Genomic DNA, 18605 nt, shown 5'->3' with positions numbered 1-18605 from the left:
CTACAAGTAAATGTTAGAATCTAGAAATGGCAACTTCTAGCTATTGCTCAGTTTTGAATTTACAAACAAGGGAATTCAGGCACCTATTAGAGGACAGGGAATATAATTTCAAGCACATTTTCTACATTCCTCATTTCTCTAAGTGAGAGTACCCATTGCTTTTGGAAAAATATAGGGGAGAAATATCTATCTTTCCATTCTTAAGTAGAATTTTACTATAAAACTCACTTTTTTTTAGCACTGTTAAAGAAAAGGCATTTTTTAACCCAAATTTGGCACTGTTGCTATTCATAAAATTTTGACAAGTTATATAAAGCCCTATTAGTGTAGAGATCGTTTGATCATGTAATTATAGAGATGAATATTTGAGTGTTAACATTGTTATTCATGTTGATTCTGAAGAGTTTAGAAACTTTTGACATAACTGTTTTAGGTTTGGAAAATACACAACTGCTTATTGGGGAAATTATAACAGATGAAAAATATTTCAAATTCTGAATTTTGTCAAAAGATATACTTTGTCATGATCATCTTCCAAAAATGAAAAGGGAGACTCGGACTGAGATGACCCCGAATCAAGTTTCGACTGCCATTAATTTGTTATACAATACTTGACTTCTCAAAGTTTCTGTTTCTCATGACTAAAATGAGAAGGTTAGATGATCTTAAGCATGGAGCCAGAAGAGCAAAGTTCTCTAACTTGTTCACCACTACAGCTCTAGCATCTGACACGGTGAGTGTAATATGGTTAGCATTCAGTAGATACATTTTGCATAAAGTTAAGGTGACTTACAATTGTTGCATTCCATAATTCTATGGTACACATGTGAAAAATTTCTACAGAATGTAAAATTGTCGCAATACAAATATGCTTATTTGTATAAGCATTTAAGTTGAGGAGCTCCCAAATATTAGGTGATTGTTACATAACTGCTTTGTTAGAAAAGAAGAAAAAAAAAGGACTGTAAGACAACTGCTATTGTAAATCTATTGGATTAATCTAACATTCTCCTAAAGAATCAAATTTGAAGAAGAATTACATTTTAGATTTTTCAGAAGGTATGATTTTCCATTGAGAAACTTCACGATAAGAAAAGCTTAGTGTATATTAGTGTTCACACTAATGAAGGGGTAATATAAAGCAACTAACTTAAAAATCAGATAAATATTTTCATATATTTCCTTGGAATATAGACACAATTGGACATGTTGGCATTAGAGCAAATTGCTGAAGGTTCTTTTTGACTTGCTCGTATCTCTCAAAGCTCATTTGGCTAACTAAAATTCCTTACCATACTCCTGAATTGTCATCTCCCTAAAAATGCCTTATTTTATAACATTTTCCTTTGCGCATCTCTTTGAATCCTTTTCTTTTCACTCAGCTTTCTTCTTTCCCGACCAAAATGTCTTTTGCTCAGATTAAACTCATTCATCTAAAGGAATGAATGATTATTTCCCAGAGGAGTTATATTTTTAAAGAAAACCATTTCCTAAATGAATCTCTAATTGGCCAAATTTCAGGCAATTTCACAGTCTTACTAGAATTCAGGTCTTCCCAATGTCCCTTAAAACAATTTCTAGTTAATTTTTCAGCACAGTGGTTTTTCAAGCTTTTAAAGCCATGGAACTCTTACTTCAAACAAAATGTTAGGTAACAGTCCAATGTGTAGAAGAGGTAAGGGCTAAAATACTCTGCTTGAAGCAGGGATGGGGGTTGTGATGGGTAGGTTCATGTGTCAACTAGGCCAGGTGATGGTGTCCAGGTGTCTGGTCAAGCAAGCACTGGTTTAACTGTTACTGCAAGGACACTTGTGGCTGGTTTATTACATCGTCAGTCAATTGACTATATACTTGTGACTGATTATACCAACAAAGGGTGTGTCTTCCACAATGAGGGAATTCAATTAGCTGGACTTAATCCAATCAGTTGAAGACTTTTAAAGGAGAAAGAGAGAGAACCTTTACTTCTTCAGCCAGCCAGCCTCTCCTGGGTCATTCATTGAAGACCTTCATCGGAATTTCCAGCTCGCTGCCTGCCCTATGGAATTTGGACTCATGCATTCCCACAGTTGCATGAGACATTTTATAAAATCTTATATTTACAGATATCTCTTGTTGGTTTGGTTTCCCAAGAGAATCCTAATACAAGGGTATGGAGCTTCCCCACTTGTCTCTGCTTCTCCCCACCAGCCATGGCCCTGGAAGCACAGCCCCAGAACAACCCTAGTGAAAGGCCACCCCATATTCTCACTCAAAGGCACACAAGTATGGTGAGAGAATGGGTGTTACACAGGTAGATAACCCATTCTCTCTCAGGCATACTAAAGGCCCCTGTAGATGTCTAATGCAATAATAAATCCCATTCACATTTTTTAACACTTTTGAGAATGCTGCACAATGAGCAGTGAACAAAATAAGCAATTTAGATTCTCCCTATTATCCTCTACCTCATGTTTGAAGCATTGCTGTGATATGTGTAAAATACATATAGTCAACTAAACATATTCCTAAAATCACATCACTGTTACCAGTTCCTCAAGGAGAGCTGGTTTCTCCCTAATTTGGGTTTTCCCTTACTTGAACTTTCTATTTTAGTCCAACCATCAAAATAATGGACTTCTCTGAAACAAAAGTTCTAGTGGTATTTTCCCAACAGAAAAGATTTTGAAGATGTCCTTCAGAAAGACCACACGGTCTCCTTCTCACTAAGTTTCTGATCTCCATTTCTCACCCTGCAGGCACCTCAAACCTAATACCTCCCAAATCAAACTGATTCCCCTTCTCCCAAAACTCACCCCCCTCCTGGTTAGTGGGTAACAGTCCTACCACCTACTCAGTCACAAAGTGAGAATTTTAAAGTTACCACAAAAAGACTACCATCCATTGCTGGAGCTGTAAGCTAGGCATATCATGTAGATCAAGGTTCCTCAACTTCTGTCCTCTTGGCATTTGGGGCCAGATAATGCTTTGTTGGAATGGGGGTGGGGGTGCTTTCCTGCACATTGTGGGATGTTTAGCAGCATCCCTGGCCTCTACCCACCAGACACCAGTAGCCTGCCCTTCCCCTCCCCCTCCACCAAGTGTGACAATCAAAAATATCTCCAGGAATCCCCAAATGTCCGCTCTGGGGCAAAAGCAAAGCTAATTACAGAACCACCCATGTAGATTATTTTGTGTATTCCCACAGCTATCCCACAAGGCAAATATTTTAACTTCAGTTTCACTTTGCACAGATGAGGGAACTAGACTCAGAGAAAGCAAGAGATCTGCCCACAGTCACATGGCTAGTCCATGGCAAAGCTGGGATTCAAATCCGGGTCTTTCTAACTGCTAAGTACTGGCAAAGCCATCTCCCCTTCACTTTGCTGACCTTGTATTCAATTCTCCCTTGCATCTATTTTTTTTTTTCAATCTAGCCATGTTAATCTTTCATTTGGAATATCTGGATTTGACCCCGATTTCTATTTCCCATGCTATTGCCTTAGCTCAGGTCTGTATTTCTTAGCTAGTTGACACTAACTAGGCTCTTAATTATCACCCCGATTTCAGCCTCTTCTTCTTTCAACCTTCCTTTCATATTACATGCACAGCTGGCTTTCTCAAACAGATAATACCATATAACTTCCCTATTGAAAAACCTTCTGTGTTTCCCACATTGCCTAGAGCGGTGTTTCCCAAAGGGTGGTCCCTGGACTAGCAAGATGTGCAAATCCTTAGGTCCCACCCCAGATCTACCAAATAGGAAACTGGGGTTAGAGCCTAGAAATCTATGTTCAACATGCCCCCAGAGGGGTACTGATGCATACTGACGTTTGAGAATCTCTGCCCTACTTGACCACACTCTAACCCTTAGACTGGCATAGACTCCCTGCCTTCCTTTTCTACCTCCTCTCTTCCTGTCCCACCTCACACACTTGCCCACCCTTCAGTGTCATGCTTTATTTTTTAATTCTGTTCTAAAGACTGATAACATAAGCAAGACAGCCCCCGGCTCCCAAATGGCTCACAGACCTGTGGCATGGTGCCCCCGTCACAACAGTCTGCCTGCAGTTATGTGCACACCTCTGCCAACTAGTCTCCGTCTTCCTGGTGACCTCCTATGTCCTTTTGTGGCTCCAATGTCTCTTTTCTGAATTAGTCAGAGGGCTAATCCCTAGTTTTCCTGTGCTTCCACTAGCTTTACACATCTCCTGCTAATTCAGTTATTCCATGGTGGCATCAGCATTTTTTTACCTGTCTCCTAGAATACAGGTGTGAAGGAAAAGCCTTCACCCATCTTTGGGTACCCAGTGTCACGGAACGGGTGATCAGCTGGGTACACATCAGAATCATCTGGGAGCTGCTTAGAAATATGGATGTGGGGTCCCACCCCCAGACCTAGAAATAGAATATCTGAAAGTCCATATGTTAAAAATCCCCACCCCATAGTTGAATTACAGCCAAATATCCTGTGAAGAGTAGGTATTTAATTAATATTTCTTGAATGTCTGAGATATTTCTTAGCAAGGCTGCGTGAAGAATCACCTCTATCCACCCCACAACTTGCTTCTCCAGCTTTAAGTCTTTTCGCTTTTGATTTCACTTTCCATTTCCTCTCACTGGAAAGTATTTGCACAACGCCCAAAAAGCAGTACTGGGAAAAGGCAATATTTTGTTTAAATGATTCCAATTGTTGACCTAATCTCAGGCGTCTCAAGGTTAATTACTGAGCCATCTCTCACCGTCTCAATCATCCAGCAGTAACCTCAAATTAGGGGTACCTGGTAAACAGCCCCCAAAGTCTCCTTCAAGATGCGAGGCACCCCCTAGGCTACTGGCTCACAGGGTGGCGGTGGCTGATTCTGGTGGTCCTCACTATCCTCTAAGGTGGTTGGGAGACCTTACACAGACCCACCTGGAGCCGGCCCTAGCCGGCGCTCCATCCACCACTCCCGGCGGGCGCGGCCCGGGCTGTTACCTGCGAGCAGGTCAGAGGGCGCCTCCGCGGAGAATGAATGGGGAAGTCCGTCCCCCCGCGGGCGCAGTCTGCAGCCGGGAGCGAGAAATCGAAACTCAGCTGTTGAAACCGCTGCCCCCGCTCTTTGGAATCGCACCTCGAGACTCGCCGAGCGTCCCAGTCCGCATCCGTCCCGCCGCAGCGGCGACCCCGGCCCCGTAGCCATGTACACCCGCAGTAAGGTGGTGGGTTCCCGGCCCGGCGCCTCCTCCGCCTCCCGCCCCGCCTGGGACCCCTCGGGGCGCCGCCAGGAGCCGGGCCCGTTGCAAGACCAGAGCCAGGGTTTGGAGGTGGCCCCCGAGATCCCTTCTCGGCAGATCCCCGAGCACGCGGGCCTGAGGCACGGGCAGCAGTAAGTATTTAACAACCTGCGGGGGAGGGCGGAAGCTCAGCTCCAAGTATCCTCATGCGAATCTTCTTGATCAATGGAGCTTAGAACACTGGGGCCCAATATGAGAGTTTTTTTTTTTTTTTTTAGGGAAATGAGAATTTATATATATTTTTTATTTGCCTGAACAAAAGCATCCATGTATTACTTTGTAAGTGTGAGGCTCTTTACTAAATATCTCCTCTCCACTCCTCTCAAGAAGCAGAGAAACTTTGAGCCTTGCGACTTGCTGCAGGGTTCAAAGACGTGGGATGTGTGGAAACCGCATGAGTTGCTTTCTAGTTTTCCAGGAATCTCCAGAGCTCATGCTCCAACTAGTATGAAAATAAGTTTTCCTCTATTGTTTTTAGAAATTGGCGCTTTAAATGGCCAGGGGCAGAGGCGAGGAAGGAATGTGTTATAGGGTAGAAGATGCAATTGCTGTCTCTAGGAGTGAATTTCCATCCCAAGGAAATTCCCAGATAAACCAGCAACCTAGAACCAGAGGAGTGAGGCTGAGAAACATCTCACACTTCTGTCCAGTTGATATGCTCTATCTATGCAAACAGATATGTAACGTTTATTCTTGGGCTTCGGTTAAGGGGACTACAGTTGGTATCCTGGGAACACTTGTTAAGCAAAGTGTCAGCAAATCCTTTCTTTCTGCTCAATGGGTTGAGCTTCTTTAACTCAACAGGATGTTTTGTAAAGATGTTACTGTTTTTGAAGTGCTGCCTCTGTGAATGGAGCTGTCCAGATGGTTTTTAGTTTCCACTTTTTTCATTAACTTCTAGTCACATAAAAGATGAACACTGGTTGCTAAAGACAGTATATGACTTTATGACCAGTAAACAGTAGGTTTTCTTTCATGCCTGGACTTTTGAAATTATTCTTAAGTTTAGGCTTCGATGGGGTAGATGATCTGGGTGTTTTCAAATAGGAATTGCTTCATTTCTCTCATCAGAATAAGAGGCACATTGCAGCAACAGAAACTCATCCATTTTAAATAACTTTCAAATCTATAAGCTTTTTAACAGAGGCTGTGGGTATTGGGTCTCATGTCAATGGAAAACACCATTTGCGGGCCTTTTTTTTTTCCCTATTAAACAAGCACTTACTTAGATGTAACTGTTTATTTGCAAGTTCTTATCCTCTATAAACATTAGCAGTTGCAGATGTCTTGTTTGATTGTATACGATCCTGAAATCTTGGTGGACCAAGTTGTTCAGAAAGGGGCAGTTTTCTGATTTAATTATCCAGGTCTCAATATCCTGAAGACCTCACTGCATACTACTTGGATTTCTAAAAAGATTTGCAAATAGACCATTAGAGAGAGAACTTGGGAGCGCTCAGTTATGTTTCACAGAACTCTTCTTTTTTTGGTATGAACCAATTCTAGGAAGCAGAGCATTATAAGATACATTCCCTTTTAGGTTTAACATCTAAGCTTCTGAATCTGAATTCTTCTTACATCTCCATTTGTCATTTATATCCACTGCTTATTCTTACACATCTCCTTTAATGGAAGTGGGAAACCAAGGAGAATGAATGAATAGTAAATAACATCTCAGTAAAATCAACAATAAAGGCAAAAACAAAATTAAGAAGATTTTATTTATTTGTTTGTTTATTTAGTTATTGGAGAAACATTAGAAGCATTCCTGATGGGAAATTAAGTTAAAAGGAAGAAAAAAGTTGAATGCTTTAAAATTGAAGCTTCTTTTTTTAACTCTCAAGATGAGCTTATTTATATAGAAGTGGGTTGAAATTTAACCCTATTTTGTGTACATCTTTCTATTTATTCATTAGGAAAGTCCTAGAATGTGGGGATCAGGAGTTTGGGCTTTGATGCCAGCCAGACTTGGGTTCAAGTTCTGATTCTTCCATTGCTATTTTCTCAACTTCAATGAGATTCTGGGCTACTTTAAGCCTCGGTTTTCTGATCACTTAAAACAAGATAAAAATATCACACTCATAAGGTTCTCTTATATGTGTAGCTTCATGCCTGGCAGAGAGCAAATATCCAGATAATTTTGGGTGCTGTCAACCTTGAATTTACTTAACAAATGTTTACTGACCAAGTGCTTTGCTAAGTCACCCTAAAGTGGAGTGTTTGTCACTTGTAAAAACACACTGATTTAAAACACCTACTTACATATAAATAAGCTACGCTGGCAAAAATCTTTTGCAATCCGTCAATTTTAAATGATTCCCAAGGACTTCTAATAGTCATTCAGGGAAGGCTGAGTTCTTGACTATTTAGAGGTAAGTAAATAATTCCAAATATTTACTAATTCATATTGGCTTTCCCATAACTTTTAGTTGGTGATTTTTGTCTTGCCTTACATGTCATAAGCTATCTACACAGATTTAAAGAAGAAAAAAGCTTACACAGAATTCTAATTCAAAGTAATCCTTCAACCTCCCTTTCTTTATTTTGTGCATTTGTCGTAACATATCACCTCTAGAGAAATATAAGACTGAGGCAGGGATTTTTCAGTAGGGGCTTTGACCTGGCTTTTCCCAATTCTGTGCAACAGGCTTTTGCCTACAATCTGTAATATAGTGTTCCCTTTATTCAGATACTAGCTTATGACCATACCTGGAGGTAGTCTTTAGTTTGGAGCTGTTGGAAGGCATATTCTGAAAATGAACCCATAATGAGGAACTATCCTATAAAATTAACTTCAACATAATTATATACAAAATTCAACTTACCGTAGTAAATCCGTGGCCTACTTTATACTGCGCATTGTGGAAACGTAAAGCTGAGCAATAATAAAAGCAGGCACTTAGTTTGCATAATTCACTCTTTCAGTCCTCACAACAATCCTATAATGAGAGAGGTTTTCTAGGTCTGGGTATGTTAAAATATAGGCACGAATATATATTCAACAAAAGAGTTGCCTTATGAAGTTTACTATGTAATCCATAGGGCAGACTTTGATCAGATAATTACACAAATAACTCTTTATAAGGACTATAAATGAAAGTCATGTTCTGAGTTAGTCTTGGGAGCAGGTAAAGCTTTCCCAAGAGGTGATGTTTGAGCTGAGATCTGCAGTATAATTAGAGTTTGAGTTACCTCTGTGGCAGCCGGGGAAGTTGCTGTTCTGTGCTCCTTCAAAAGCACCTGCTGCAGAGCTTAGTTGACTGACAACCCCAGTGGCCACCCCTTCGGACCCACTGCACGCTTTACTCTGAGGGCATTGCTTATCCAAGGACTGAGCATAGCAGGGTACTAGTGCCAGTCCATTCCTAGCCCACGTGGAACTCCTTTATTGGGCAATCATTACTTGAAGATTCCTGTTTGACCTGCCCCAAGATTTCTTCAGAACTGAGGCCCTTCCAACCCAGTCAACCTTCCTTCTCTCCTCTCACAGGTCTCAGACCTGCCTCTGGTCTCAGGGCTTTCCCAGCCTTCTCCGTCTCCCTCCCCTTTTATCCTTCACAGGCATCTCTCAACACAAACCCAACTTGGTTCAGCTCCTGGAGGACTCAAACTGCCTCTCACACTGCATCCCAGACACAACAGTTTAGGCACTTTGCTTCATGCCCAAAGTTGGGGTGCTGTATATATGTATTGGAACCCCACTTCCTTTTCTTCTCTCTGGCCATTTTTCTTCCATTGGGGTCAGGGGATATTGCCTCATTTCCTTATTTCTCCAACCTCAGTGCTTCTCACTAGCTTGTAGGTCTCAGGGAAAGGGAACAACCATAGTAAATGACACTTTCCCTTCCCTTTAGCTCCAAACTCTCAAGGGAGAGTAAAGCAAGACTGAAAGAAGGCTTGGTGAGACTGTTTACTAGTGGCTGCCAATCCTTAATTTTTCTCTTTCCCGTAAAGAGCATGATGTTATATTAGTATTAAGCATGTTGTAAATATAAGGCGGGAGGTATGGTAATAGAGTCATTAAGTTGGAGTATTAGTTCAGTTTTTATAAGCATCACTATTGAACAATTGTTGTGCATATTCTGAAAGCCTGATGATTTCTTGTGTCTAAGACACAACATCAAAAACTTCCTAAATCATTCTTTTTTTTTTTTATTTTTGGAAAATTGACCCATTTTTAATTATTTAAAAACAAAACACAACACAAACACATCACATTTCCTTTACCATCTATAATTCAGTTATATCCAAACACTCTAAGACCAACAAAATAAGCCCCTGCCCAGGAGCAAGGAATTAAAATGAGATGCTGAAGACACACGAAGGTGAATGCTGGAGATCAAAGTTCTGGCTGTAAGTCACAAGTCTTCCATTTAAACACCATCCAACACTTTTTGTTTCAGTTTGTTAAAGTGTTTTACAGAAAGTTCTTTGAAATAATTTCATTCCAGACACCAGGCTTATACGATGATATACAGCTCCACGGAATTTGTGTTTCCGTCTGATTGACAGAAACAAAAAAATAGTTTATTTTTTTGTCTTTTTGGTGGCATTGAGAAGTAAAACTATCAGCCAGATTCCTTTATAAGGAATGAGGAAAAGAAGAAGAAGATAAAAAAGATCTGGGCCATGCTGAGTGCTGGTTTCTATTTGTCTTTCCAAGGGTGTGACTTCAGAAGAGTTCACACTCATGCCACTACAATGATTAGAATTAGTAATCTTTTTTGTTTTTAAGATGATAAAAAGGAAAATATCCAAATGGACATAAAAATGGTCAAAAGATTTTTTTCTTTACCACAGGTCATTTTTTTTCCAAAATAAAGATAAAAAATAAACATATAATTTGGGATGGTAACTCTGTTGGACATTCCAATTCATCCAGTCACTTGTCTCCCATATAGGAAAGGGGAGCAGGCATTGGGTTTTATTAGTAATGTGAGTGTAGTAACCAGATGTGTTAATGGCAGCTTATTTGAGGTCCATCAGTCCTTGGAATACATGTAGAAAAGCATGGCTGTAGTTCTCTGATTGTCCACATCAGAACACATTCAGCTACCATGAAAACTAAAAAGGAAGAAAAAATATATTTATTCCAAGATCCATTTACTGGCATTTTTTAAGCGCCCTTTCTTCCGTAGAACCCAAGCATGGTGATAATGTGCTAGGGGCTGTTGTGTTTCCCAGCATGAGCGCCCATTCTCTGAGGGTCCTGAGAGGGATAGTGGATTGGTCCTGGAGCCCTCATGAAGGGAGGGGTGGTCCCATTGGGTGGAACATGTGTGGTCCAAAACCTGGGGGTGGGGGCGGAGCAATACCAGGGGGGGGTGGCAGGGCAATGTTCACCACGGCTGGAGGACCACTTGGGGGTAGGTTGAAGTAGTTGGCAGAGGGTTCTTCTGCTGCTGCAGGAGGAGGAGGCAGAGCTCCTGGCAGCCCTGGAACTGGCTCTAGCTTGATTCCAGAGTCTGTGGTTCCATCCTTCTCTTTTTCTTTTCCTCTGGCTGCTTGGGCTCTTCCCCATTTCACGTTGAGCCTGCGGCCATTAACAATCAACTTATTAAAGGATTTTTCAGCATCCACTTCTGCAGCTTGCCTTGTGGCAAACTGGATGAAACCACACTGCTGTCTCTGTACAATAGTTATTGTCCGAATCTCTCCAAACTGGTAGAAATGGTTTCTTAGATCTGTCTCAGTAATAGTGTCTCCCAGACCACCAACATTTAGAGTGATGACGGCCTTGCCCTCTGGTGGGTCCAGACGAGGCATTGCTGAAGCCCGCTTTAGAAGCTTATCTGCCACAGGGTCATTGATTCCATAATATCGGTCTTTGATATTCTGATCAGCAAGGGGGTCATCTGGATCTGTAGGTTTCTCATGTCTGTATGGACACTCCTTTCCTCTCTTACATTCTCCTTTCTCCCAGAAGGAGCAAAAGTGGGGTCGATTCTGTTTATATTAGGGTGTGGTCTGGGCCAATTTGAGCAGCATGTCACTGGTGGATGTGGCTTTCCCCAGCTTATCGACCGGTCGTGTTCCATAAGAGTTAGAAATTTCTCTCTCCATATTCTGCGTGTAGTACTCTTTGTTGACATCTGACTTTGGCATGTCATCCTTAAAAGATAATCCCGCATCACGAACCTGGATGGGCAGGCCATATTCTAGGTCCAAGAGGCAGGTCTGGCAGACATTCTTCAATTTGCTGCAGGTTTGGCATACTTCGGTCTTCTCGAAATGCATGCGAACCCCGAGGCACCAGCGAAACACTGTGAATGGCCTGGCACAGATTTTGCATTCCTTCACGTACTTTTCTTTGGTCATTCGGATATATGGGTTTTCTCCAAGACACGTCTGGCACAGTATGGGGAAGTCTGCATCCTCCCAGATCTGCCTGTTACAGGTGTTGGAACCCAGAGAGGTAGCCATCTTGAGAGCATCCAGAGGCAGCGGTGGCTTTCCCTAAATCATTCTTGTTTGAATCTGGAATAGCCACATAAAATAGTCTTAAGTTAAGTGCACATTTTTACAAACTCATTAGAGCCTATAGGAACTGCCTTCACTATTTCTTCCTCACTACAGTGGTTCAGATTTCACTTCTCCCTGTGACCGTGAGAAAATTAACTTCTTCCTATAGATTCCAAGTAGCGGAAAGCATCAGGCTATAGCAACCCCCTGGAGAAGGAGAACTGAATAACGTTGAAGTTCTTTTTAGTGCTATGAAATACTAGTACATTGGAAGAGCAGATCTGTGATTGATTCTAATAAGCAATCGTCTTGAGGGCTCAATATGATGCTTATCCATTAGGAAAACTTTTAACTCCATCTCCAGGCAAGGCTCATAAGCATTCAGAGAGTTTGTACAATAACAGATAGTGTTGTGTTCTTAATGATAAGTCTCAGTGAGCTGGGTAGGTGTCTCAGTGATGACCAGATTCTAATCCTGAACTAATCAGAAGAGATCTGCCTATTCGACTTACTTTTAAAATTAGAAATGTAGTATTTTGGTAGCATAAGGTAAATTAGCTGTGACCTGTAACAAAAGAAAAACTTTTCATACAATTCAGGATCTCACAGCTTAATTGAGAAATTCATCAATCAGGCAGCATCCGGTTCAGAAAGTAGAGAGCTCCTCCGAGGGGATGGGAAAGGAAAATTCATATAAAGTGAAAGTGGAAGCAAGTGAGGAAATGTCCCGACTGGCTGAAGTTTTGTTTCTATTTTACTTAGAGGGGCCTTACAAAGCAGGGAACAGGTGGTGGCTTAGGAAGGAGCAAGTTAGCTGGTGATAACTGATCTGCTGTATTTAAATTTGATTTTCTGGGCCAGCTGGGCATTGACAAGAAATAGCAACTAGCTTAAATTTGGGAGCTTGCTGACATGGGGCTCAGCATAGGTGCCTTCATGTTGGGTCTCCTAGATGTAATTTGTCACCTGCCATGCTTAAACTGGAGCCCTTAACAATGTGTTGACCTTGTGCTCAGCATATCACATACATCACTGCATTTTCTCTTCACACAAACGCTTGGCCATTTTACAGATGAGGAAACTGAGTCTTGAAGAGTAAATGATTTCCCAAGGTCATGCAGCTTTTTAAAGTCACAGAACGAGGCTTCAACCCTGAGACTATTGGCCAAAGTCTGGATTCTAAACATAACGTGAAGCTAGAAGAGGGAGTGAAAGTGCAGCCAGCTAATTTCCTTTCAATTTCCATATATTCACATCCCGAAAATGGAAATCGGATAGGTCAAAGAGAGTGGTAACCTAGAAACAGTAACTGCAACGTTTATTTTGCAGCTGTAAAATGATTTGGCTAGAGAAGTACTTTGCAAGAGCAAAGTTTCTCTGGGGATCCAGTTTGTCGTGTTGCTTTTCTTAAATGGAAGGGGGCTTGATGGGCACTTGTGAGAGATGTCTCGCCATCGCTGCTCCTGGGCAATCTAAACAGTGACCATCAGGCTTCTCAGCATGGACTGTGGCAAGCAATACATTTGATATCAGGACCTAGTATTTCAGTATATATAGCCAAAATAAAAATTTTAGAAAACAATGCTCAGCCTTCCTATGTATGATACACTCTGACATTTTCTATTCTTGCTCATTAAAAATAAACCCGCTAAATTGATATTATAACCCATTAACCAGTTACCACATACTGTTTGAAAAAGAATGTATGCATGGCAGAAGAATGGATGGAAAGAAAAGACACGTCGGTTCAATTAGATCAAATTTTCCTTCATGTTTCTGCAGGAGGGTGGATATAATGGTCATGTTTATGCTGAATTTCCAACTTTTCTGAACTAGATTCAGCTCCACAGCATGGTATGCTTTTCAGTCTGCCCGGACTTGGGGAGCAGTCATTTTTGTTCAAACACAGTATCATCCAAAATGAGTGGGCATTTTTCAAAAAGTTTTTGGCAGCTGAAACAGTGAAACAATAAGTCAACAGGTTGATGAAAGCTTGAAAATACTTAATACCTATAACGAGTAGAAGCATAGCAAATGAGAAAAAGAAAAACCTTAGTTCAATTACACAGTGAGGTAACTTACTTCAAAGTCAGTAGAGTGCTGTAAGGTTATACATATTCTTAAGGTTAATTGCATCTATTCAGAATTTATTTGAATCTGAAACAAAAGCTTAACATGAAAAAATAATCAGAGAGAGAACACTGCAATTTGAAGGGTCTGCTTTATATCAGAGAATGAACTGACAGTGGTTCCTTTGTTCTGTAATGTTTATAATTTTCTTTTGCAAATATGAAGACTTAAAAGGCAATCCATTAAAGTCCTACAGTAAAACTGAAGACATTTACCTTCATTAAAATTTGAGGGCTAGTATTACATGGTCTTTGTTGTACTGTGGTACTAATAAGAGTGGAATTCCTGTGCTTCCTAATCTTAAAGAAAATGTGAGTCCCTGCTCTAAGAAATCTTTATTTTAAATATTACCCCATTTAAAGGTCCTCAGGATATTTTTTTACCATTTATAAAAGTAGCCATACCTGCTTGTTATAAAAACTCAAAACTTTGAAAAATAATATAGAAAGCGAAAGTCCCCTGCAATTCTGACTCTTAGAAATAGCAACTTCAAACAATTTAATATGAAGAAATTTTATGTTTAAAGTATAGGTTGTCCTCTTTGACTCTTCATGACAAGTAGAAAATCTGAGGGCCATTATGTCCTTTGATTTCTACTGCCAGTACCGTAGGTAACAGGCAGGAGAAAATATAGTCTATTTCTGATCCTTATTTTAGAATATAATTGTTCTTTATCACATAGACAGATAGCTATTCTTCACATTGGCTTATTATTTAGTTTTTCGAGGAAACAGCCCTTGTTCTTACAATGGAATCTTAGGTAACATCTCCTATGTAATATTCTTTCCAAAACTGTTTAACTTTAATTAGCTATTGGGAATTGATTTATGTCCCCCCCCAAAAGGCACGTTCAGGGCCTCTCCTGGTCCTGGGGGTGTGAACCTATTTGTAAACAGGACCTCTGAAGATGTTATTAGTTAAGATGTGCCCAAAGTGAATGGGGGTGAGCCTTAATCCACTGTGGGTGAAGTCCTTGTAAACAGAGGGAATTGGATGCAGAGAAGCCACAGGGAGCAGTCAGAAGGTGGAAGTCAATGGAACCTGAAAGAGAAAGGAGAAGATGCCACCACATGCATTTCCATCTGTGGTGGTTTGAAGCTTGTATGTACCCCAGAAAGACATGTTCTTAAATTTAATCCATTCCTGTGGGCTTGAATCCATTATAAGTAGGGCCTTTTGATGAGGCTACTTCAGTTAAAGTGTTACCTGTCTCTTTCAGGTAATCCTCTTACTGGAGTCCTTTTTAGACAGAATGAATGCAGAAAGAGAGAGAGAGAGAAAGCCATGGGAGCAAGAAGCTGAAGTCAGCAAAACCTGGGAGAGCCGAGCAGATGCTGGCATGTGCCTTGCCGTGTGGCAGAGGAGCCCAGGTTCGCTGGCAGGCAGTCTTTGGGAAGAAGGCATCACTTTGATGCCTTGATTTGGACATTTTCCTGGACTCTTAACTGTAAGCTAACAAATTCCCGTTGTTTAAAGCCAACCCATTTCATGGTATCTGCTTTGAGCACTCTAGGAAACTAAAACACGATGTGACTGAAAAGCCAAGGAACCCCAAGAATTTTTAGCTGGCCATAACATCCCAACTGGAAGGAAACAAGTCTTCCAGCTTCTGAAACCATGAGCCAATAAATTCCTATTGTTAAACCAATCCACTGTATGGTATTTGTTTTAACAGCCAGAAATCTAAAATACTAACCATGAGGAAATAGTCGGAAAATCCATATATAAGGCATTCTGTAAGAGAATTTACCTGGACCCTTTAAAAATGTTAGTTATGAAAGGAAGAAAAAAAAAATCAGTGAAACTTTCCTAGATTATAGAAGTCTAGAGACATGTCAAATAGGAATATGTCATCTTTGCGTGGATCCCTGATGAGGTGGGGTGGGGGGTAATTGTTTCTTGGAAATAATTGGGAAATCTGAATATTGATCGACTATTAGACAATATTGTATCAATGTTAAATTTCTTGGGTGTGAAAATGCTATTATGTTTAAGTAGGAAAATGTCTTTGTTCTTAGACAATACTTGATAAAATATTCAGGGTGATGAGCCATGACCTCTGTAGCTTACTTTCCTAAAATTCAGAAAAAATAAAATTAAAAAAAGGAGAATGGAGAGAAGCAAATGTGGTGAATTATTAACAACTGATGAATATAAATGGTACATGGGTCTTCATTTTACTAATATTTTAATTTTTGTAGTATGTATGAATTTTTTCAAAAGAAATAATTGGGGAAGAGAATTTTAGAAAATATGTTAAAGGTCACTGGATCTCCCTACCTCTTTTTTTTTTTTTCCCCTTTTCTCTTTTTTGAGCCTGGAGAAGTTAAAAGGTTTGGCATGGCACTGTATTACTTAAAATCTGTGCAGTGTACTGTAGATATATTATACTTAAATAAATAATTTAAGGAAAAAAGCCTGGGCTCAAAACCGTGGTCTATTCACAGGGGAAGAATATTTACTTACCTTTAATTGGATGTTCTTTATCAACACCACTTTGTTTCAGGCAATAGTGCTTATGATTCCTAGGACACAGAACAAAGAAAAGAATCAGAAACTCAGGGTATAGAAGCCAGAGCCAGGAATTTAAAAAGACAATTAGAAAAACTAAATTATATATATTTTGGGAAGATTCAGCAAAGGGATTCAGTCACAGCATGAAAATGGAGATGTACTAGTGATTCAGGATCAGATTCCATTACATATAATAAAATAGGTGTGTGTGTGTATATATATATGTATAATATATAATTATTATAACTATTTTGCAATTACGTATAATAAAATAGTTGCCCCCCAAATACATGTCTTAAGCTTTGCTTGTTTCTCTCATATAAAGTAAGTCTGAAGGTAGGTAGTCTAGGGCCAATACAGTACAAGTAATAGGCAACAACAATAGAACATTAGTGATTTCCCAAGTGCTCTATATCTGTGTTCTATGAGGTAGATGGTTGTTATCCCCATTTTTACAGGTGAAAAAAAATAGGAAAACTAAGTTGCTTGCTCCAAGTCGTGCAGTAAGGAAGTAACAGAATTAGGGTTCAGAGTTAGGCAGTTGGCACTAGAGCCTGTGCTGCTAACCACTGCAGGGTCTCATCACTGCTGTTGCGAGTTTGCTGTCACAGGGCACCCGACTGCTTCTGTCTTACCGCTGGACCATTCCTGAAGCGTATCCTGTGCATCCAAGCTCATTTAGCTCCAGCCACCAACTCAGCCTCCCAGGAAGGGAGAAGGCAACATTAAAGCATTTTCTGCCTGTTTGTCCGTCTCCATTTAAAGGATCTTTCCTAGAATAACTTCCACTTACATCTCGATTTCCCCAGCTTAATCACATGGCCTCACCTAGCTATGTGGTGGTCGACCACCAGAGTCTTTTAATTGGGCACATTGTCAACCCCAATGATATAGAAGATTGGCTGGAAATTCACTCAAAGAAAACTGTATTTATGATCTCTGAGAAGTGGGATTATGGATGATTTTTTAATGCTTTAAAAATATTTTCTGCATTTTCTTCTTGGAGCATATGTTTCTTTAAAAGTCAGGAATAAACAATGCATTTCATTTTTCAATGTTCTGTGCACAGATTTAGACATAAATCCCTTATGTTTTGCATTTCTATTTTTTTCTCGTTTAGATTAGAGATAAGCTTATGGAGCTCTGCTTGAGACATGTGGACATAATCAGATATTAGTCTAATAATAATAAAAGAAAATGTGCAACTCATTATTAAATAAGTGGTTTTTTTTGCAAACATCAATTTCCTTTGAACTGTTCTTAAACAGAATGCTAATCCTAAATATTCTCTTTTTGGGAGACACAGTCTTCCTTGAACCCGTTTTTCTACTCATCCATCATACACTGGACAAAGGGGAGTGTGATCCATATGGCTTTCCCAATCACATTGTTACCCCTCATTAAGCTACATTTTTATACAATTGTCTTCAAGATTCATGGATTCTGGGTTGTAGTTTGATAGTTTCAGGTATTTACTGCTAGCTATTCCAATTCATTAGAACCAAAAAGGGTTGTCTATATTGTGTGTAAGAGTGCCCACCAGAGTGACCTCTCGGCTCCTTTTGGAATCTCTTAGCCACTGAAACTTCAGAATGACCTCTTGACTATCTGAGATCTCTCAGCCACTGAAACTTTATTTTGTTTCATTTCACTTCCCCCTTTTGCAAATAAAAATAAAATTAAAAAAGAATACTCAGAAGTTTTTTGGTCCAGAAGACTTTCTCATTCCTATGATGCTGGGTCCAGGCACATCCCTGGGAGTCATGTCTCATGTAGGGGGGAGGGCAGTGAGTTTACCTGCTGAGTTGGCTTAGGGAGAGCGGCCACATCTGAGCAACAAAAGAGGTTCTCTGGGGGTGAATCTTAGGCACAATTGTAAGTAGTGTTGGCTTCTCCTTTGCAGTAACAAGCTTCATAAGGGCAAGTCCCAAGTTGGAGGGCTTAGCCTACTAAACTGGTAGTGCCCAACGCTTGCGAGAATATCAGGAATTTCCTAGGTGGGGAAGTTTAATATTTCCACATATTCCCCAATGCTGCAAGGGGGCTTTGCAAATACTTTTTATTCTCAAATATTGTGTTTTTTTTTCAATTCATGCACAGACAAGGGTAAGATTTTCTTGTTTTATGAAAACCTCAAACCAACTTTTGTAGACCTACTTAAACTTCATGTATTGTACTATTCTGCTGCAGATTATCTGTTTGTAATTGAATATTCTACTACTTTTCTGAATTGTTGTCCTTGA

At 40.1% G+C, this 18605-nt stretch overlaps 1 protein-coding gene and 1 pseudogene across 2 annotated transcripts in view; one reads left to right on the top strand and one right to left on the bottom strand.

Annotated features, from left to right (window-relative positions):
- Positions 1 to 5009: 5009 nt before the first annotated feature.
- EPSTI1 (epithelial stromal interaction 1) overlaps positions 5010 to 18605 on the top strand; it is a 100784-nt gene continuing 87188 nt past the window's right edge. The window contains exon 1 of one of the 2 annotated variants that reach the window (XM_037800209.1): positions 5010 to 5348. In XM_037800209.1, coding sequence (XP_037656137.1) covers positions 5161 to 5348 — 188 coding nt within the window. In that variant the 5' untranslated portion in view covers positions 5010 to 5160. The remainder of the gene's footprint in view (positions 5349 to 18605) is intronic. The other variant, XM_037800208.1, reaches the window with a different exon arrangement.
- Positions 10294 to 11679, bottom strand: LOC119507110 (annotated as a pseudogene).

The sequence above is a fragment of the Choloepus didactylus genome, chromosome 12 (genome assembly GCF_015220235.1).
Source record: "Choloepus didactylus isolate mChoDid1 chromosome 12, mChoDid1.pri, whole genome shotgun sequence".
In the NCBI taxonomy this organism is placed as follows: domain Eukaryota; kingdom Metazoa; phylum Chordata; class Mammalia; order Pilosa; family Megalonychidae; genus Choloepus; species Choloepus didactylus.
This window is presented reverse-complemented; position numbering and strand designations above follow the sequence as displayed.